This window comes from Nyctereutes procyonoides, unplaced genomic scaffold (assembly GCF_905146905.1).
Source record: "Nyctereutes procyonoides isolate TBG_1078 unplaced genomic scaffold, NYPRO_anot_genome, whole genome shotgun sequence".
In the NCBI taxonomy this organism is placed as follows: Eukaryota; Metazoa; Chordata; class Mammalia; order Carnivora; family Canidae; genus Nyctereutes; species Nyctereutes procyonoides.
Genome location: NW_026575043.1, coordinates 57,423,122 through 57,446,236, shown reverse-complemented (window position 1 = coordinate 57,446,236; position 23,115 = coordinate 57,423,122). Strand labels below are relative to the sequence as shown.

The 23,115-nt window shown below is 41.4% G+C and overlaps 1 protein-coding gene across 8 annotated transcripts in view; it reads right to left on the bottom strand.

Annotated features, from left to right (window-relative positions):
- CCDC62 (coiled-coil domain containing 62) overlaps window positions 1–21,371 on the bottom strand; it is a 41,412-nt gene extending 20,041 nt beyond the window's left edge. For 3 of the 8 annotated variants that reach the window (XM_055323048.1, XM_055323047.1, XM_055323050.1), the window contains exons 1-9: window positions 21,200–21,371; window positions 18,634–18,826; window positions 15,900–16,066; window positions 13,498–13,599; window positions 12,820–12,991; window positions 9,511–9,612; window positions 3,605–3,693; window positions 3,156–3,271; window positions 639–1,367 (exon numbers count right to left, since the gene is read on the bottom strand). In XM_055323048.1, the coding sequence (XP_055179023.1) occupies window positions 639–1,367; window positions 3,156–3,271; window positions 3,605–3,693; window positions 9,511–9,612; window positions 12,820–12,991; window positions 13,498–13,599; window positions 15,900–16,066; window positions 18,634–18,826; window positions 21,200–21,235 (1,706 nt within the window). In that variant the 5' untranslated portion in view covers window positions 21,236–21,371. The other 5 variants (XM_055323051.1, XM_055323049.1, XM_055323053.1 and 2 more) reach the window with 5 other exon arrangements.
- Between the last annotated feature and the right edge of the window lie 1,744 nt (window positions 21,372–23,115).

Here is a 23,115-nt window from a genome sequence, read left to right as displayed (position 1 = left end):
TATGCTAATAAGTAATCCATTTTCTTCTCTTAAAAAAACTATTAACTTCCACCAGCTTGTTACATACAAATAGTCTTTTTCTTGCATGATTAAAAAAAAAAAGTCTGGGAATTATACAGTTAACACAAAGGCAGAAGCAGTTGGATATGTAAATATGCCAATGGGGTAGGGGATACGATGGGGAGGTGGCTGGCAAAATTCTTATCTGGGGTCTAGGGAATGTGATCTCTGCACAGACAGCTTATCAATTCACATTGGATCCAGAGTTGAGGAATGCCCCAGAGCAACATTCTACTCTGTAAAGTGACCCCACTGTTAGTTTTAAAAAAAAGAAAAACATATTTGCCCAACTCATGACAACTAGCCTTGTTTTCAAACAAAATCTTTGCCTCAGAAGCTGTCTGAGGTACAAACTTTTCACTGGACTCTAATACAGTCTCTACACAATCAAAAACTCAACAGTCTACATGCCGATGAAGCTGATAAAGAGAGTAACCAGTCTGTCTCAAACACGACTTCTGTTTACAAACAGTGCTTTCCGTTGAGCAGTGCCTACACAGTAGCTACTGGAGCCCTTTCTACTTCCCATCATAGCGTGTGGACTCTCTGGGTTTTGACCAATGCGAATCATTACTAACCTCGTGGAGGAGTTGTATTTCCTTCCACCGGCACTTTCTGAACAAGTACACACAGATTTGTGGCGAACAATTCTTTGTACTTTAGAAGGCTTGAAAATGCTCATCCACTCCATGTCAGACATGTGGCCCGGAGCTTCAATGATGAAGTTACTTGGGTGGCAGCACTTGGATTCATACATGTCACTCTCTCCCAGACAGGTTTCATTTTTATGGCAACAGGAGACTCCAGATCTTTCTATGTCATCTTGACATTCAACATCCAGCCTTTCCGGTTGTTTTGAACCAGAACAGTTGGCCAGGCCCAGGTACACATTGACATCATGCCACTGTTTCTCATCAGATAATGATGTTGATGTTTCGGAGAGTTGTTTCTCTTCATTCTGAATCCCGATCCCATTACCTTTTGGTGACTTTGCATGGATCTTGCACAATGTTCTTTTGTTTTCAGGTTCGACTGGCATTTTTCCTCCCAGAGACCAAGACTTTTGCTTCTCCAGTAAGTCTTTTGTAAATACAGATGAGATAGCAATTACATTTTTTTCCCCAAATGAGGTATTACCCTGTTGTTTCTTCTCTTTGCACACCTCACAAGAGCCCCTGTCTGGCTGATTTTGCTGAGCCAACATGGTCTCAAATTTTGGATGTTTCATCAATGACTTCTGATTTTTCTCCCTCTTAATATCGACTTTTGGGCGGTGATTCTCAAGGTCTGACAAACACATGTCTCTGCTATGGTGGCAGCACAAAAAACCAGAAGTTATAAGATACACTGACTGTATCTTACCTCATTTGTTGAGCTAAATCCTACCTATCAATATCCATTTGTCTGAAATGAAAACGTAAGGGAGAATATGTATTCTTTTTTTCAGAGCCAGATTTCAGCCTGACTTCAGGGAAGTCTCTCTGACCAGCAAGCCCACACACACTCACTTTCCCCTTCCCCTCAACTCCCTCCGTGCTTATTGCCTATACTGCACTCCTTGTTTTACTATGTGCATTATCTACTTAATCACACAGCAAACTTCCATTATAACTATACTGTTCACTAACTTTCATGCACATATCCTGTATTTTCAATAGACTCATTAAGTTTCTTAATAGGTAGAGGCATTTTTAATTCTCCCAGAACCATAGGATAGCCTTTCACAGACATTAAGTATTCTGTAAATACTTGTGGATTGTTGTTATTTCCCTCTCTAATTCCACCTTACTGTTACTGTTTCATAGTAAACAGAGGTAAACCCAGCACTTAAAGGGGACAGAGATTCAAGGGTCAGAGATAAAGTGCCAATGCATCTACCATACTGCATTCATGACCACCCCAGATATCTGCTGGATTTATTTATATGGCAATATCCTCAAGATGATCTAAAGTAAGGATGACAGGTGTGCATAAAATGAAAATTAATAATATACACAAACGTGATAAACCTTTTAATCAACTGTCTTCATGTCACATATATTCAGGTATTCTCCTCTGGAGAGTTCTGACCCCTCAGAGAACTCACCCCTTACCTTCTGGAAGGGCACAAGTCATTTTAGACTCTTTAAAGAGTGAGTTCACTCATCCAGCCCAGCGCCTCCCAGGGGCAAGAAGTACAAAGCAGGGAAAAGCCAGTATGATAGGGCTTTTGCCTGTAAGAGCACTCTGGACCGGTGTGGTGTATACCAGCAGGGATTGCAGCCGGGACATAAAGCATGAGTGTGATGCCCCCCCAGCAGAAGGCTTCGAGAGAAGAGTAAAGCAAGCACAGCAGTCACACTGTCTGTAGCAACAGATGCTCCTTCCAGCGGCTCCTGCAACTACTAACAACCAGGTAAAGGAACTACGGGCAGCCAACCTTTGTGGTTTCATGGTCACACCTAGTGGCTTGGGAACTTCCCTAATTCCTGTCACACTTCTGTCTGGAGAAGAAGACTAAATTTAACTGTAGGATAGTTATATGCCTGTTAAATTAAACCACACCTCATATATTTATATTTTAACTTTACAGAAACCAATTTAATTCACACACTGTTTTTTATAGGTAAGAAAATGTGTCTCCTATTAACAAGGAAAATCAAGGTAAAAGCAGAGATCACCCTCAGCTAGCTGAACTCCCAACTACAGTTATTTATACCCTTGTTGGTGTTATTTCTCTTGGGCAAGTACCACGTCCTATGTATCTTTATTCTCCCCATTCCTAGCCCAGTGAGTGCTAAACACTAAACTCCTGAGTGCGCATGAAAATGACTCACCTCTGTGATTTCTACTTGAGCTCAAACCCTTGTACACACACAACAGATACAAAAATAAGACTAATGAATTTCTTCTATCAAGTGGCTAAATCAGGATCATGCCTAAAATTCTAAGATCAGGTCTCCCGGGATTATAATGACAATTACTAGCTCATATATATTGATTCCCTACCATATAGGGAATAATAGAAGATTCTGGCCCATAGTAAGTACTGAATAAATAGACTGGATGATAAAATAAAACATAAGATCATACTAATAGCATCTTGCTAAGATTACCTGGACTCCAGAACCTTTGATTCCTCCATCTTTGAGTCATAGATCTGTATTAATTCCTGAGAATTTTCCACATTAAAATTAAGAAACTGCAGATCACTCTGTTGTTTTACATAAATCTGCCGTAGATATTGATAAATCAATAAGATGTGACAACAAAACTATATAGAGCCAACATTGAAATGCTAAAACAGATCAGTGATAAATATGCTAAATATGTTTGCTTTTATTTTTCCTATGTGAGCACTCAGATTTCTTAGTATAACTAATTTCTAAGCCTTTCATTACCATAAGCAAGACCCTATCGGCAATGCTAAATATGATATACCTTTAATGTAGTTAGGATTCCAAAAGCACCATAAACAAAAATTGAAAGACACACACTTTTCCTAATTTGATGTTTGCTTATAAGTGCTTCCCAAATAGTAAGAGCAGTATAACTAGGGACATACCTGTCTGAGATTATGCAGTTCTGCATTTGTACGTTCTTGCTTTGACTTTGCAATATCAAGTAACTCATCTTTCCTTTTTTCTCTCTCTGCTATTTAAGAGCAAATATTAAAATATTTTCATCAGCCATATCAACACAAAATTCTTCATTTCCAAAAATTTAATGTTTCAGTACCATGTTTTCCCCTTGTTCCTGAACTCAAAATTTGCACAATGCACAGCTGGGAAGACTTTAAATCTGTAATTCTGACTAGATCTTTCACCAAACTTGAAAATATTTGTGATATAATTAATGCTGAGTCAAAAAAGGATTCAGAGTTGTATCAACTGTATGTTTGTATACACAAGTAGAAAAAGTCTGAGAGCAAATACATCTAAGTATTAAAGAAGCTTTTTTGGATGGGAGGATTAATGACAATTATTTTCCTCTTTTTTAATGAGGGTGTAATAAAGTACATATTAATTTTTAATTTTTTCACATTACATTACATTCACATACATGAATTTTTCACAGTTCATGTGACTTATGAACACATTTTCATTATAAAAATCCAAACAACATATTACCTCTATCAACAGAAAAAAAATGAACATTATAAGGGACAATAAAAAAAATCGTGATTTTTACTAATATGAAGTCAATCTGATACAATCTCACAATCAGGCCCTTCCTATATATTGTCACGGACCAAAGACCAAAGATATTTGAGTCTGTTAAGTGCCTCCATAGTAGAAAAACTCGCCCAGCACTCTTTTATTTCTTGAAAACTTTTTATCTTATAGGTAATTAAGATTCCGAGTTCTCTTGAATACACATAGTTATACACTCAATTTTTCTTAGTGAAAAAAGAGAGCAAAGAAATAATTTTTTTAAAAATTTCATTCAATGGGATCCCTGGGTGGCACAGTGGTTTGGCGCCTGCCTTTGGCCCAGGTCGCGATCCTGGAGACCCGGGATCGAATCCCACATCGGGCTCCCGGTGCATGCAGCCTGCTTCTCCCTCTGCCTGTGTCTCTGCCCCTCTCTCTCTCTCTCTGTGACTATCATAAATAAATAAATTTAAAAAAAATTTCATTCAAAAACAAATCTTCGTTCTTTTACAAAGACCATCAACACTTTGCTGAAACATGGACACTCCACTAACTAGAGTTAGGGTATGACAAAGTCATGTTTTAGAAAGTTTTAGGACTTGGTAAATGAGAACACACAGGAAGGAAAAAATCTACAGTGCTGTACCAGGGCTAATACCAGAAAAAAACATTAACATTATGCTTAAGGTGAAATAAAGTGATTCACACAAAAGTAAGAAATCAACAATAAATGCTTCACTTAAAAAAATCAGTATCTGTGTAAGAATTCAAACTAGGGGCAGCCCAGGTGGCTCAGAGGTTTAGCGCCGCCTTTAGCCCAGGTTGTGATCCTGGAGACCTAGGATCGAGTCCCACGTCAGGCTCCCTGCCTGAAGCCTGCTTCTCCCTCTGTCTGTGTCTCTGCCTCTCTCTCTCTCTCTCATGAATAAATAAAATCTTAAAAAAAAAAAAAGTTCAAACTAAATGTATAAAATGACCCTCTACATGAATCAATTTTAAGTAAATCTGATGCAATCTTAAATAAAAATTTACAATATATACATGGTTCTTTCATAAAACACTCTTTTTACATGGCATTTTTTCACATGGATGAAAAATAAGTTTTATTATCACTTTACATCTGGACATCGCATAAAGCAATTAAGGACAAAGGCATGTGCTTTGCAATAGACTGCAACTCTACTAGACCGCCATTCTGCAGTGTCTGCCAGCAGTCAGGGGACCAGAGGGAAGAGTGACAGGGGTCTGGGCACAGGACCCCCCCAATATGATTCATGCTCAGCCCTCCCAATGGGGTGGGGCTCTGTAGCATCATCTCACTTTCAAAGGTAATCCTTGTGTACCAAATTGAAAATATGAATAGAAGCACAGTGAAAGCCACGTTGCCAGGTTTAAACTACTACATCTTTTCTATTCAATTCTGAATTTATTTCTTTGCATTACATGAGTCAATACCATAATGAGAAAATATATATATGTAATGGATTTGCATTATTTATGCAGAGCTGCATTTAGTTTACATAAATTCAATTATAAGCACAAACTAAAAAATAAAGGAATCACAGCTACTTTGACATTAGAAGTAATGCCCACAGGGCATCTGTGACTCTCCTAGTCTCAGTCTTACCTATCTATTAAACAGCACTGTGACATGCTGGGTCTAATTCCTAGTGTTCAGGGATACTTGTTTTGGATACAGTATGGCCCCAAAACAAAAGCCAACTACTTTATTTGGAGTTCAAGGGCAAATTTATTTTATTTTTAAAAGATTTTATTTTTGGGACGCCTGAGTGGCTCAGCAGTTGAGCATCTGCCTTTGGCTCAGAGCGTGATCCCAGAGTCCCAGGATCGAGTCCCACATCGGGCTCCCTTCATGGTGTCTGCTTCTCCCTCTGCCTATGTCTCTGCCTCTCTCTGTGTCTCTTATGAATAAATAAATAAATAAAATCTTTTAAAAAAAGATTTTCTTTTTAAGTAATCTCTACATCCAATGTGGGGCTCAAACTCATGATCCCAAGATCAAGAGTCATATGCTCCACTGAGCTAGCCAGGCACCCCCTCAAGTTTTGCTTTAATCTCTGACTTCAGAATAATCTACTATTGCAGAAGAAGCAACTCCACTCTAAATATAAATGTTTCGGGACACCTGGGTGGCTCAGTGGTTGAGCATCTGCCTTTGGCTCAGGGCATGATCCCAGAGTCCCAGGATCGAGTCCCACATCGGGCTCCCTGGGTATAGCCTACTTCTCCCCCTGCCTATGTCTCTGCCTCTCTTTCTCTGTGACTCTCATGAATAAATAAATATAACCTTTTAAAAATAAATAAACACAAATGTTTCCCTGGATCAGATACTTTGCTACATGGCTAGGTTTAGCTGAGAGAGCAAAGTGAGTGGGTCCACCCATTTTCACAAAGTGGTCACAAAAAAGAAGAGGTAGGGCAGCCCTGGTGGCTCAGTGGTTTAGCGCCACCTTTGGCCCAGGTTGTGATCCTGGAGACCCGGGATCGAGTCCCACATCGGGCTCCCTGCATGGAGCCTGCTTCTCCCTCTGCCTGTGTCTCTCATGAATAAATAAAATCTTAAAAAAAGAAAAAGAAAAAGAAAAGAAGAGGTATTAGACTCTACTGATAGCTTCCTGAGCAAGTAGTCTAAACAAGACTGACAGGGAGAAGGGGCCTGGAAGTCTGCAGCCGCCACATTCGGGTCAAGGCATTATCTTTTCCAGCCTGGGAGAACTGAGGCAATCACTCCGTCCCATGGGGCCTCATTCACAGGACTGTCAGGACCTCAGAAATGTGAACTGGTATCCTCGCTTTATTTGCTAACTTCTTATAAGCAGGTATGTACAAACAAATGAAGCATGTCTCTAAGCCCATGTGAAGAAGTTCATCTTTTTTTTTTTTTAGATTTTATTTATTTATTCATGAGACAGAGAGACATAGACAGAAGGAGAAACAGGCTTCATGCAGGAAGCCCGATGCGGGACTCGATCTCAGGACTCCAGGATCACCCCCTGGGCCAAAGGCAGGCACCAAACTGCTGAGCCACCCAGGGATCCCCAAAAAAGTGTATTTTTAAGACATCTTCCAGTTTCAAATAAAATGTGTACATTTTTAGCCAGAGCACCTGACAGCATATTATGTTAAGCCTTTTATTTTTGTTTTTTGTTTTTTTTTGTTAAGCCTTTTTAAATCATTTTTAGGGACGCCTGGTGTCTCAGCAGTTAAGCGTCTGCCTTCGGCTCAGGGCATGATCCTGAAGTCCTGGAATTGAGTCCCACATCAGGCTTCCTGCATAGAGCCTGCTTCTCCCTCTGCCTATGTCTCTGCCTCTCTCTCTCTCTCTCTCTCTCTGTGTCTCTCATGAATAAAAATCTTTAAAAAAATCATTTTAGGCTTAATTCACTTTTTATAACATACAAAAATTACTTTGACACAGTGGTATGAAGAGAAAAGTTGTTTAAGAAATCAGCTTAGGGGGTGCCTGGGTGGCTCAGGTGGTTAAGGGTCCAACTCTTGGTTTCGGCTTGTGTTGTGATCTCAGGGTTGTGGAACTGAGCCCCGCATGGGACTTCAAGCTCAACAGGAGTCTATTTAAAGATTCTCTTCCTTTGTCCCTCCCCAGCTCGTGCAAACTCCTCTCTCAAATAAATCAAAAAATCTTTTTTTTAAAGATTTTATTTATTTATTTATTTATTTATTTATTTATTTATTTATTTATTTGAGACACAGAGAGAGAGGCAGAGACACAGGCAGAGGGAGAAGCAGGCTCCCTGCAGGGAGCCTAACATGGGACTTAATCCTAGGTCTCCAGGATCAGGCCCTGGGCTGCAGGCGGCGCTAAACCACTGAGCCACCCGGGCTGCCCACAAAAAAGTCTTTTTTAAAAAAATCAGTTTAGGGGACGCCTGGGTGGCTAAGCAGTTGAGTGTCTGCCTTTGGCTCAGGCCGTGATCCCGGAGCCCTGGGATAGAGTCCCACACTGGGCTCCCCACAGGGAATCTGCTTCTCCCTCTGCCTGTGTCTCTGCCTCTCTCTGTCTCCTCATGAATAAATATTTAAAAAAAAAGACTGTTGGTAAATCAACTGTAAAGCTACAAATATACATATATATCTTTGAATATATTTACATATGTATTTTTATTAATAGATATTAATAAAAATATCTTTGAGACAGCAATCCCAGAAATAACAGAAATAGTGACCTCTAATGGTAGAAAACTGCATTTTCCCCCATCCTTATCACATGACATGAAAATTAAAAATTCCATTTTATGTGAAAAAATGTTAATGCATTTTGCCCTTTATAGAAATGTATTCTCCTAGAAGGAAGGGCATTGAAGGTATGTGTAGATCCCCAAAATGTCAATTTAATTAATTGTTTGGAACGTCACCTCCAAGTCTATGATTTTCCTCATACAAATTACAAGGCCTAATAAAATTTGGCTGGCAGGGACAGAGAGATAAGATCTATACATCAGTGATTCTCAACCAGGAGATGAGAGGGAGACGTCTGTAGTAGTAGAAACTAGCGGGGTGTGTAGGGGACAGTGTGGGAGAATGTGGCTAGGGGGATGGAATGCAATTTTTATGTTTATCTGCAGGGGGCCTTAAGGCAAACTACTGACGAATTTGCTATTTTAAAATCATGAAAAATTCATCCTTAACATGATTACTTCAGGGTCATGCCAATATAACAAGACTCGTGATTTTTCCAAATGTATTAATTTTTTTAAAGGTTTTATTTATTTTAGAGAAAGAGAGCGATAACACAAGCAGGGGAAGGGAGAGAAGCAGGCTCCTTGCTGAGCAGGGATCCCAACGTGGGGCTCGATTCCAGGACCCTGGAATCATGACGTGAGCGGAAGGCAGATGCTTAACCTACTGAGCCACCAAGGCACCCCACAAGTGTAATAATTATAGGTGATGAATTTGCAAAACCTGGAAAATTGTTGCTTTTCTAATTTTTACCTACTATTTGCAAAAGTATAAACATTCTTCCTTCTTCAATTCATAAGATCCTTTCTTAATGGATTAAGCACATGTGTTATGTTTTTAGTGAGAAGTACAGTCATGCACTCAAGCTAGAAGAGAGGGAAGGAAGCTCCCCATTTCATAGAAGAGGAAACAGGATTACCTGGGAGGCATGATAACAACTTTAATATTCCCCACCTGGGGAATCCTCGTCCCTCAAAGGGTATTTAAAAAGCTACTATATTGAGAGAGTTATAATTCCTTTAATCTGTCATAGTTGTACCACAGAAAGTTTAGGCTGTAAACACAGAACTATTCAATCACTTAAATTAATTATTTTTACCAGTAAAAACCAACTCATCATGCAGGCAACTTTTCTCTTGCTTGAGGCGAATGATCTCTTCTCGTTGTTCATTATTTTCTGTTGTCTTTTCATTTAGATCCTCTTCACAAACAGAAGAAAACAAAAGTCCTTGAATAAATACTACTTCCTAGAAGAATATACACTGTGAGTACATCTCATGCCCTCAGCACCCTCTCCAATTAATGTGAGTCCTGTTGGAGCTGCAGCCAATAGAGAGGTCTCCTATCTACACCTCACCGCATCCCTGGCAATAACCTTGTCAGGCTTTCCTTTCCCTGACTGGTCTCTGCTCAAACCATGCCACTCCTGTTATAACCTATTGCCCACAGAGCAATAGGGAAAAAAAAAATTTTTTTTTAAGTAATCTCTACACTCAATGTGGGGCTCAAATTCACAACCCCAAGATCAAAAGTCACATGCTAGCTAGGCACTCCAAGGCAACCTTTTAAAAGTATAAAATCTGGGATCCCTGGGTGGCGCAGCGGTTTGGTGCCTGCCTTTGGCCCAGGGCGCGATCCTGGAGGCCCAGGATCGAATCCCACATCGGGCTCCCGGTGCATGGAGCCTGCTTCTCCCTCTGCCTGTGTCTCTGCCTCTCTCTCTCTCTCTGTGACTATCGTAAATAAATAAAAAACCTTTAAAAAAAAATAAAATAAAAGTATAAAATCTGCTCATGTCTCATGTCACTTCTCTCCTAAAAGCCCTCCTACCACGCTTAGGATGAAATCCAAATCACTACCCTAAGCCCTGCATAGCCAGGCTTGGCCTATCACTCTCCCCCTTCTTTTGTTATATTCCTTGAACATATCCCAACCTCACAACCCACCATAGTTTGCATTTGCTGTTCCCTCTGCCTGGAAGGTTTGGGGCCCAGATCTCCACATGGTTAGTTCTTCCCACCATCGAAACTTCTGCTCAAATGTTCTCCTCAAAGTCACCTTCCCAGGCCACCCAAACTGAATTGATTCTCCTCATTCTCTAGTCCACTGTCCAATATCTTGTTGTCCTTAAGAGATGACAGAGTCTGTCCCTGCTGTCAAGGGATAAATAGTGTGATTATGTTTTAGCTGAAGCTACAAATGTAGACAAAGCATAAGATTTGCCACAAGTCAGGGCATCATAAGAACAAGATTTTAGAAGGCTGAGTCTTTTAAATTGACCACAATAAACTTTCACAATTTCAACAGCAACTCAATGGCTGAGGGTGTTAGGAGTCCTGAAAATACCAACTCCATCTTGTTCAAGTCTGTGCAATGACCTCCCTTGGAAGCCGGTATGTTCCAGGCCCCTTGCAGGTTAATGTGTGCCCTGAATGGGATTCAGGGAGGCTTACTCTGATCTTCCTTCTAGTGCACAGATGGCCCCACTTTAGATAACCACAATGCCCTTGACCTTACCACAACACCCCTTGCTCTATAAGAGCTGTGGATTAAGGTCCAGACTTTGTGGAGAGTAGCTATAGCTATGTAGCACCAGGATCATGGTTGTCAGTAAGTTACCCTGAATAAAACTCTGTGTAAATGGCATGGAGTGGCCCCCTTCACTCGTCAGTCCCAAAGTGCCTTCTCGGTATGAAGGGTACTTTACTATCCTTTCTCTACCTTCTAACAATGAGGCACCCCGCTACAGACAGAGGTAACAGTAACTTCCACCAAAACACAGCTTTGTCATTCTAAGGTTGCTTGTTCCACAGTGGGAGTCTTTGTGTCTAACACCATGACCATTTGCTCTGCCCCAGGGTGGAGGAAAGGCCAGAGGACATGCCCCCTGTAAAAGTAAGCTTTTACTCCATTACTTACATCCACATCTATGTGGATGTAAGTAATGGAGTAAATAGGTTAGTCCTATTTGGTATACCTAGCCTCCCTTTCATTACAAAACTTCAAATAACATTACTTAGAAGGAAATGAATCATGGAGTTACTCTGAGAACGAAAATAGAAAAGGAGAACGCAAAAGGAATTTTCAAAAATAAAACATGCGCCAAAAAGCCACCCTGGCAGATTGTGTCTTTGGTTGCAATCCTTCATCCTTCCTTGCATTCCTCTCACAGAGGGACAGAATTTCTTCCCTGCTTGACTTTGGGTTCAGCCACATGATGCTTTAGTAAATGGAGGGTGTGTCAGGTCCTTGTGTATTTTCTGCTTCTTCTCTTCTATTTATTTTAAGTAAGCTCCACACACAACATTAGAGGATCTCACAGCCCTGAGATCAAGAGTTGCATGCTCTCCTGACTGAACCAGTCAGGTGCCCCTGCTTCTTCTGTTAAGTTTCTGCCTTGAGGGGCACCTGGGTGGCTCAGTCGGCAAGTGTCTGCCTTGGGCTCAGGTCATGATCCCAGGGTCCTGAGATGGAGCCCCATGTCAGGCTCCCCTGCTCAGAGGGGAGTCTGCTTCTCCTTCCCCCTCTGCCCCTCCCCCAGCACATGCTCCCCACCCCCCAAAAAAAAATAAAATAAATAAAATCTTTAAAAAAAAAATAAAGGGGCAGCCCGGGTGGCTCAGCGGTTTAGTGCCTGCCTTCGGCCCAGGGCGTGATCCTGGAGTCCTTGGACTGAGTCCCACATCGGGCTCCCTGCATGGAGCTTCTGCTTCTCTCTCTGTATCTCTCATGAATAAATAAATAAAATCTTTTAAAACAATAAAAAATAAAGATAAAAAGTTTCTGCTTTCACCAAAATGCCCAGGCTTGCCTACTGGCAAGAAGTGAGACACGGGGGATCCCTGGGTGGCTCGGTGGTTTGGTGCCTGCCTTTGGCTCAGGGCACCTTCCTGGAGTCCCAGGATCAAGTCCTGCGTCGGGCTCCCGGCATGGAGCCTGTTTCTCCCTCTGCCTGTGTCTCTGCCTCTCTCTCTTTCTATCATGAATAAATAAATAAAATCTTAAAAAAAAAAAAAAGAATTGAGACACGGGAAGTGGAGTTACCCCCACAGGAGCAGCTCAGCCGGGCCCAAATGAGATAAGGCAGTCCTCGTTGGGCTGATACCTGAGCTTATCAGATGCTTATGGTTGCATGCCACCAAGATGTTGTTGGTTGTTATAAAGCATAAATTAACAATAGCTAACTGGTACAGCAAAGGCAGGTTATATTAAAAATATAATGCATTTTGCAGTTTCTGCTAACTCTGTTATTTACCTTGTAACATGAAAACCACAGCACAATTCTATACAAAATGAACATTTCATGTTAGGAGCTAAGGGCAGCAACAGATCTCTCAATCACATAATGAAGTAAACTCAAATGAAGAAGTATGTGCCCACGATGAAATGCATGATGTCTCTTCCTTACCTTTCAATTTATTAACTTCAATTTTAAGTGTCTTCAATTTCTGCTTATAATCTTGCTTTTCTTTCACAATACAAGTCTCCACCATCTTTGCGTCATGCAAGGCATGCTCTAATAATTTAAATTTTCCTGAGCAGTCTGCAATGTGATTGACGGCCTCGATAATATCTTTGTCCTCAAAAACAAATTTAAAGACTATTCTGTAAATTTTTAAGTTTCAATTAATCAGTATAACTTTAAGATTTTTTTATTTTTAAGTAATCTTTACACTCAACGTGGGGCTCAAACCCACAACCCCAAGATCAAGAGTCCCATGCTCCACTAAGCCAGCCTGAAGTCCCTAAAATGAGAATTTTATTTTATTTATTTATTTTTTTAATTCATAGAGACAGAGACAGAGAGAGAGAGGCAGAGGCACAGGCAGAGGGAGAAGCAGGCACCATACAGAGAGCCTGACATGGGACTCGATCTGGGGTCTCCAGGATCACGTCCTGGGCTGCAGGCGGCGCTAAACCGCTGTGCCACCGGGGCTGCCCTAAAATGAGAATTTTAAAAGACAGCAACATTGGTAGCTCTACCGTCTGATTTGCAATGGGACTTTTAAGTAAGATAATGTATATGACTGTACTTTATAAAGTACACAGTGCCCTGACAAATGAAGGTATTATTATTTTGAATTACCTTTAGCTTTATCATCGTAGTGAGAGCCTGTTCTCGAGCTTGTAATTGTCCTACCTGAGCAGAAAGTTCCACTAATGTGTTGCTGAGATTTTCATTTCTAGCCTACAAGGGAACAACACATAAAATACTAATTGAGTAGTTTAAAAGGTTTCATTACTATTATTAGCCACAATTTGTGTTCATTCTTCTGTTTTGTCTTCTCTTTAACTTTTATTTAGTAGCAAACTGGGCCAAGGAAGCAGTCATCAAAAAGAATACAAATCTTTCTCTCTCTGCATTACCTCCAGCATTACTTAATTCATATGCCTGCCCTACTGAATCATAATGATTATGCTTACAAATGTCTATTTCCTAATCTCTTCTATGTATAATTCTAGGTTAGCAAAAAAGAAAATAAATGAAAACTGGATTAGTAGATTTCCTTTGCTGAAATAAAGTAGCATTAGTGAACTTCTATGCAAATATATGTATTTTTAAAATTTTTTTTTCCTTGGGACGCCTGGGTGGCTCAATGGTTGAGCATCTGCCTTTGGCTCAGGGCATGGTCCCAGAGTTCCAGGATCAGAGTCCAGCATCGTGACCCATCCCACCCCCCTTCAGGGAGCCTGCTTCTCCCTCTCTGCCTGTGTCTCTGCCTCTCTGTGTCTCTATGAGTAAATAAAATCCTTAAAAAAAAAAAAAAAAGTCAGTGGTTTTCAGAGGTTCAGAGAGACAGGAATGGAGCACAGGATTTTTAGGGCAATGAAATTATTCTGTGTAATATCACAACGGTGGATATATGACATTACACATTTGTCAAAACCCACGGAATATATAACACCGGGAGTGAACCCTAATGTAAACTATGGACTTTGGGTAGCAATGATGTGTCAATTAGATTCATTGATTATAACAAATGTACTATTGTGGTGCAGACTGTCCACAGCTGGGGAAGACTGTGTTTGGTGGTGGAGGCAGGGGATATAGGAGAGATTTCTGTACATTCCACTCTATTTTGATGTGAACATAAAATTGCTCTAAAAAAATAAAATTTAACAAAAACAAAAAATCTTCCTGCTCTGAATTGCATCCCCCCCAAACGCATATGTTGAAGCCCTAACCTCCCTCCAATATGGTGTTAACAGGAGATGCTCCTTTGAGAGATAATTAGATGTAAAAGAGGTCATAAGTGGGGCCCTCATGATGGAATTAGTATCATTATAAGACAAGACACCAGAGATCTTGTTCATTCTCTCTCCTACATTTCCTTTTTATTTTTTTAATTTTTTTTTCCTTTTTAAAGTAAGCTGTATGCTCAATGTGGGGATTGAACTCATGACCTTGAGATCAAGAGTCACATGCTCTATTGACTGAGCCAAACACCCCCTACATTTCCATTTTTAAATTCAACATATCAATATAGTTTTTACTTATTTTATAGATATAAACTATCTAGAATAATCTGAAAAAATTAAAAAGGCATTATCATTATGAAACAAACATAATATAAAGGATATAACAACAAAAATATGGCTCTATGTGCCTCTCATAAAATATGAGTTCAAAAAATATCTGATGGGGACGCCTGGGTGGCTCAGCAGTTGAACGTCTGCCTTTCACTCAGGGCGTGATCCTGGAGTCCTGGGATCAAGTGCCACATCAGGCTCCCTGCATGGAGCTTGGCTTTTCCCTCTTCCTGTGTCTCTGCCTCTCTCTCTCTCACTATGTCTATCATAAATCAATCAATCAATCAATCAATCTTAAAAAAAAAATCTGATGACCAGTTAGAACTGAAAGCTGAAAATCAATCTTACAGATTTTATTCCCAATATGCCACTAACTTGATGTAGATACTGTGTACATCTATTTGATCAACATCAGATAAGGCACATTAGAAAGTATAATGTAAAGCTACCAAATTTTTTTTTTTAAAGATTTTATTTATTTATTCATAGAGACACAGAGAGAGAGAGGCAGAGACACAGACAGAGGGAGAAGCAGGCTCCATGCAGGGAGCCCAACGTGGGACTCGATCCCGGGTCTCCAGATCACACCCGGGGCTGCAGGCGGCACTAAATCGCTGCACCACTGGGGCTGCCCAAAGGTACCAAAACTTGATGCTACTCATCCCAGACTGTGAGAAAGGCTTTCTAAAATGCCCTGTTGTTCATAAAGTGACAGATGCTCCTAGACCAAATGGCTGACAGTCAGAAAAGGTGGTAATGAAATTTATCTCCCAGACAGCACAGCACTGTGCAGCCAACCAAAGCCATACACTGAACACAAAACTATGGTGGTAGATGGACGGACGGACTTTCATACACATACATGCATTTTAACGGGTACATTTAAATCTAATTCTTCAATACGTGAAACACAAACAGAATTTGGGCTAGTAAAGCTTATCATAGAATAAAACCAACCTCAAGGTCTTCAGAGAGGAGAGAGGAATGGGTTGCTTTTTGAGCCATTTCCTGAAGCTGTAGCTGAGTCTTCTGAAGAGCCGCTTGGCATTCAATTTGATTAGATTCAAGGGTTTTTACCTTCTTTGTGAGTGACTTGATTATTTCAGTTCTTTTATGTAGTTCACCTGAGAAAATTTCATCAATAATTACCTTTTGATCAGATCTGAAGCTCAAAATGCATTATTTTTAAACATGATTAAAAGGCAAGTGTGCAAAATAATTTTTAAAGCATAATTAAGAATGTATTATGGAATCCACAATACTATACTCTAGTCAAGAAACAGACGTCAGCAACCTAGAAGCCCAATGGCTGTTACTTTCTAAGCACAATCTAATTCCCACCTTCCCAACCACCATCCTGATCTTAATCATTTGCCTGCTTAATTATAGTGTTACCAACTAAGACCACATCCCTAAAAACAATTTGATTTGAACCATATATAACTAGGATTATACTCTATGAGTTCTTCTGTCCCCGTCCCCCCCCCCCCCCCCCCGCCTAAAATGATGATCCTGAGATTTATCCACATTGTTGTGACTGGCATTTGTGCACTATTGTTGCTACATAATATCCCATTATATGATCATGCCAAAGTGTATTTATTACCATTGGTGGCCACTAGGCTTGTTTCCACTTTGCAGCTATTATAAACAATGTTGCTCTGAATATTTTTATATATGTATCTTGGCACATTTTTGTAAGTTTCTGTAGCGCCTTGCTACTCAAATGGAGTCCTTAAGCCAGCAGCATTGACATCACCTGGGAATTTGTTAGAAATGCAGACTCAGGCCCCAGACCAACTGTATCAGATCTACATATTAATAAGATCTCTAGGTCATTCATGTGTACTTTGAACTGTGGGTATATTCCCAGAATTGGAAATGCTGGGTCACGAGATATATATATCTTTAACTAGATACTGTCAAATGATTTTCCAAACTAGTTGTACCAACTGAATTCAGTGCTACCCACTAGCATTGAATGAGTCTTCCCTTGGCTCCATAATACCTGACACCTTTATATTTACCTGATAGTATCTTTACCAATACCTGATCATTTTTGTTGGTCTGCTAAGTGTAAATGGTATCACATTATGGTTTTTTTTTCATTATGGTTTTACTTTGCATTTCCCTAGTTACTAATATGAATGAAAATTTTTTTAAGATTGTGTGGAGCCCAACATGGGGCTTGAACTCATGACCCTGAGATCAAGACCTGAGCTGAGATTGAGTCAGATGCTTAACCAACTGAGCCACCCCTCAAGTTTCTTATTTTAAAATCAGATACTGTGGTCTATATGTAATGTCATCTTCATTATTTAACATATCTGTATATTACATCTAATGTGCAATCAAATCAAACACGTGTATATATGTATGGCTGGGTACGGTCAGAGTAAAATCAAATGATCATCAAAGAAATGGGAAATTATGCATATTTAGATTGTCATGTTTACAGAGTCCTTTGTGTCACAGAAAATAAAGGAGATGCTATGTATTTATCTTTCTATTAAACAAATCTGGGGATCCCTGGGTGGCTCAGCGGTTTGGCACCTGCCTTCGGCCCGAGGCATGATCCTGGAGACCAGGGATCGGGTCCCACATCAGGCTCCCTGCATGGAGCCTGCCTCTCTCTGTCTCTCGTGAATGAATAAATAAAATCTTTAAAAAAACACACACACAAATCTAGTGTTTTCTAATACAGTCTGCTATTGACATAGTATCATTAAAACATTCAGACTTTAGGACAGGACTAAAGGGATGACAATTAAAAAACAGTACAAAGGGGATCCCTGGGTGGCACAGCGGTTTAGCGCCTGCCTTTGGCCCAGGGCGCGATCCTGGAGGCCCAGGATCGAATCCCACGTCAGGCTCCCGGTGCATGGAGCCTGCTTCTCCCTCTGCCTGTGTCTCTGCCTCTCTCTCTCTCTGTGTGACTATCATAAAAAAATAAAAATTAAAAAAAAAAAAACAGTACAAAGAAAATTTCTGCAAGCCATTTTTGACACTGCTATAGTTTTAAAAGATAGCAGTTTTAGATACTTAATATCAAGTTCAATACCAAAAACTTAAAATCTTTTGAGTCAGTTCAACAGAAATGGCTAGTCCTATGGCATCTTTATCCATATTCTAGCTCAAAACTAATTTCAGATTCACTCTTGACACTCCAGGTTAATTGGAGCTATATCAAGCATCCTTTTTAGATTTAAGTTGTCTGCCCAACTTTAATTCACATTATTTTTGTTCGATTGTAAGTGTTCACAAAACCCTCCCATCTTCAATTAAACTAAACTCCAGGGCAGCAGGGATTGTGTTGAGATATTCTTTCTCTTATCTTTCCCGTGAGCCCTTTTTTTCCCCCCTAACGCATTTAAGTACATTTGTGTCTTGGGTGCCTGGGTGGCTAAGTCAGTTGAGCACCTGACTCTTTTGTCTCAGGTCATCACCTTGCGAGTCCTGGGACTGAGCCTCGCACTGGGCTCTGTACTCAGCAGGGAGTCTGCTTGAGGATTCTCTCCCTCTCCTTCTGCCCCACTCCTTGCTTGAGAGCACATTCTCCCTCTCTCTCAAATAAAAGTAGATAAGTCTTTAAAATAATAAATAAGTAAAAACATTTATGTCTAGCCCATGAGCCCTTTGAATATGCTGGCATACAGAAGTGTATAGCAGATACTGCTAATGTATTTCCGACCCTCTAATTTGCTGCAACGTTCTTCCAAAGTCAACACTTTCTGCCGATCCTCTTCCCATGAAAGAAGTTGTCTCTGATGTACTGCGACCATATCATTGAGCTCTTTATCACGATCTTTTAATTCTCCAATGAGCAGCTGCAGCTCTTTCCGTTGTTTCTCGATAGTAGAACACTCAACTTCTGACCCGATGTTCTAAGCGAAGAAAGTGGTTTTACATCAAAATAAAACTAATCAATAACATAAATCAGCCAAAGCATATTTTCCAAACAATTGTATCTTCTTTTGCTGCCAATTCAAGATAGTTAAATTATCTTTTATTCACTGGTAATAACATGGCATCAAAAGTACATATATTTAAAATGAGTTCATGCATACTGTGTACACTGCCTCTATAATTTTGTCATACCACACATGCCACTCTTAAAAAGTGGGACTGTTGGGACTCCTGGGTAGCTCAGCAGTTGAGCGTCTGCTTTTGGCCCAGGGCGTGATTCCGGCATCCGAGATTGAGTCCCACATCGGGCTCCTTACAGGGAACCTGCTTCCCCCTCTGCCTGTGTCTCTGCCTCTCTCTGCCTCTCTCTCTCTCATGAGTAAATAAATAAAATCTTAAAAAAAATTTAAAAAGTGGGACTATTTATAAAAAGCTTCATTAGCTAAACACGAACTCATTTTTGGCTTTTTTTTTTTCCTTTGCTGTCAACCCATTCCTTGAATCAATCAACAGTATCATCCCATACTCTGCCCCAGCAATTCTGGATCACTCAAGTAAAGGAAAACATGAAATAATTACTGTTGGAATGTAAATAATTCTCATAACATCTAGCACACACATTCAATCTACCAAGAACAACATAATATTGTGATTGGGCCAAACTCAACACAGGTACTTATAAAAGAAAAATTTCAAACATACACAGAAGAGAAGGGAACTGTACAATAAACTCTCATGCTCAGTACCTAGGTCCTATCAAGATTCTGCCCCATTTGTTTCAATTTTCCTTTCTTTTTATTGATTAAAAAATTATACTTCACTTATATATTTGAGATGCATATCAAAAAGGAACATTTTTATATCATCATGATGCCATTTCATACATAATAAAATCATCTACAGTAATTCCCTTTAGGCATATGTCATTTTAAAGTCTAGCGCAGGGCAGCCCAGATGGCTCGGCGTTTAGCGCCACCTTCAGCCCAGGGCCTGATCCTGGAGCCCCAGGATGGAGCCTGCTTCTCCCTCTGCCTGTGTCTCTGCCTCTCTCTCTGTATGTCATTAATTAATTAATTAATTAATTAATTAACTAAAGAAAGTCTAGTGCACCGGACGCCTGGGTGGCTCAGCGGTTGGCTCAGGTCATGATCCTGGGATCTGGGATCAAGTCCTACATCGGGCTCCCAGCAAGGAGCCTGCCTCTCCCTCTGCCTATGTCTCTGCCTCTCTCATGAAAAAATAAATAAAAATCTTTAAAAAAAAAAAAAAAAAAGAATTCTATCTTAAAAACGGTTAAGGGCAGCCCAGGTGGCTCAGCGGTTTAGCACTGCCTTCAGCCAGGTGCCTGATCCTGGAGGCCCGGAATCGGGTCCCACGCTGGGTTCCCTGAATGGAGCTTGCTTCCCCCTCTGCCTGTGTCTCTCATGAATAAATAAATAAAATCTTAAAAAAAAAAAAAAGTTAAAAGTTCGTCAGAGGCCCATGTATATATATCATTACTGATTTCTGAAAAGAATTATAAAAAAATAATAATGAATGAATGAGTTACTTACTAGTAACTAAACCCAGAAAACAGAATTTGCATCAAGTGATCCCAAATCACAAGATTTAAATTCTAGTCTTTGAGGACGCCTGGGTGGCTCAGTGGCTGAGTGTCTGCCTTTGGCTCAGGTAGTGATCCCAGGGTCCTGGGATCCAGTTCCGCATCGGGCTCTCCGCAAGGAGCCTGCTTCTCCCCCTGCCTATGTCTTTGCCTTTCTTTCATAAATAAATAAAATCTTTAAAAAAAAAAAAAAAAAGAAAAGATTTCTAGTCTTGGTAAACCATTCGTTCATTTATTGATTCACTGAACAAATAACTGCTGAGCGCCAAGTGGCTGGTGATGCGCTCATGAGCGTGCTGGCAAGGCGCACAAATTCTGGTACAGAAAAACAGGCCATAAACCTAGAGCATGCAAAGAGAAAAGCTCATCTGACCGTACTGGTGAGTGCAAAGCTCGCTTTCAACACTTTTCGGTAGAACTCAAGAGTGCTCCTCCACCCTCGGGTTACTGTGAAGGCAGCGAGGTGGCGCACGGAAAAGCAGCTCTCCAAACGCCCAGGTGTCGTTAAGTGAGCACCTAGTTACTCGCCACTCGTCTGGGCCGAATGTCGTTCTTACTAAGGGAACACAGGCGACCCTCCGCTTCTCCTCTTCGTGCCGTGTGTCGTTTTACATTTTAGGCAGAAACCGTTCCTTAAAGGCCACCCGCCAGAGTGGGGCCAGAGTGCCCCCGGGCCGGGAGGCTCGCCGTCCGCTCGCACTCACTCGGACGCACCGACGGGGACGCCAAGCCCGCGGCGGCCGCTCACCTGGCGCACGGCGAGGAAGGTCGCCGAAGGGTTCATGGGTGCTTCCTCCGCCCCCGGAGAAAGCCGGTGAGCGCAGCGTCACCTTACAAAGGCCATAGGCGCGCCTGCCCGGAGCGGGGGCGAGCCCCGAACCCCGGAGCCCCGCGCCCCCCGCGCGTCCCAGCGAGCACCCAAACCGCCCGCCCAGAGCAACGCGCCCGCCCGCCCCGCCTACGGCGTCGCCTCGGTGGGGGGGGGGGGGGGGGGCAGCCCGGCTCTCGCGAGACGTCGGAGGCCGCCCTCCCGCCTCTCGCGAGAGTGCGGGGCCGGGGCTGCAGTTTCTGAGGTTTACCGGCGGACGTGAGGTCCGCTGGCCACGACCCGTAAAGAGCCGGTTCTTTACCATTGTCCGGAAAACGAGGCAGCGGATTAAAGCCTGTTTCTGCCTCTCCCCCATCACCCCAGTTTGTGACCTTTGAGCTGTTCGCTTCTTTCCAGGTCTTGTTAGCTGCTGTGTACACCGGGTGCTGAGAACCGTACCTGGCCGTTCGCACGGTCCCTACCTGGATGGATGGACGCAAACGCCAGCCCCGGTAATGAGCAGCTGTTGACCATCCTAGCAGACAGCTCGCAACTAAGGATCACAGATTGAGAGGGGGGAATGGTGTTTTCTTTCTTGAAGCTCTTGGAAGAGCAGTGAGAACTTTGGCACTTGGTCATGACAACATCTACCACATTCTGGGGTGAACCTGAGCTTATTATTCTCGTGTTATCTCATAGTCATCCTTCTTCCCTTCACTTGTTATACAGGAACCGGACTATGAAAAAAGAAAAAGATAATACATTTACCCAGGTCCCCGATCCCCTACTGTTTAAACCATACAAATTACCAAATATAGTATGATAGTATTTCAACTTTACTTTTTTTTTTTAGATTTTATTTATTCATTAATGAGAGACACAGAGAGACAGAACATAGAGAAGCAGGCTCCATGCAGGAAGCCTGATGCGGGACTCCATCCCGGGACTCCAGGATCATGCCCTGAGCCCAAGACAGACGCGCTTAACCGCTGAGCCACCCAGGTGTCCCATCAACTTTACTTTTTGATTGACTATGAATAAGCAAAGCATGTCCTTGTGTTCATAAAAGACAATCTGAAAATGGAAAAAAAACATTTCTTGCTTTGAGGCATTACTGATTTGGGTGGCATTTGCCTCCTTAGGATAAGGTTGTTTGAGAACCAATAAGATGATGTCCAAGATTTAAAATCAGGAAAGTAAATTCTGACTAGTTAAAAGGATCCTATCAGTAGATGACTGTACAGTTAAGTCTCCGTGGAATGAGAAAGATAAAAAGGAAAGTGGCTGAATGTTAACTTTCCAGTTAAGGAGCATTTCAATTCAGGTTTCCCAAATTTCACCATTGTTAAAATGGGGTATTTATCGACCAGGCAACCACAGGCCTAACACTCATTGTGAAAATTTGTGTACAAGGGCAACTGGCTGACCGAGTCAGTGGAGCTGCTACTCTTGATCTCAGGATCCTGAGTTCAAGCCCCACATCAGGTGTAAAGATTACTTACAAATACAATCTTAAGGGTGCCAGGGTGGCTCATTCAGTTAAGCATCGGACTTTGGCTAAGATCATGATCTCAGGGTCCTGGGATGGAGCCCCACATTAGGCTTCCTGCTCAATGGGGAGTCTGTTTATCCCTCTGCTCCTAATCCATTCCCCCTCATGCATTCTCAAAACCTTTAAAACACTTAGGCTTGTTTTATGGATTAGTTGAGTGTGGTGAGAGGAATATGGCGATTAGTTGCATATCAAAAACTCAGTATTTTAAGTTCACTCCCGCAGGTTTACTTTAAAATAGAAAAGAGGCACCTAGGTGGCTCAGTCAGTTGAGCATCCAACTCTTGGTTTTGGCTCAGGTCAT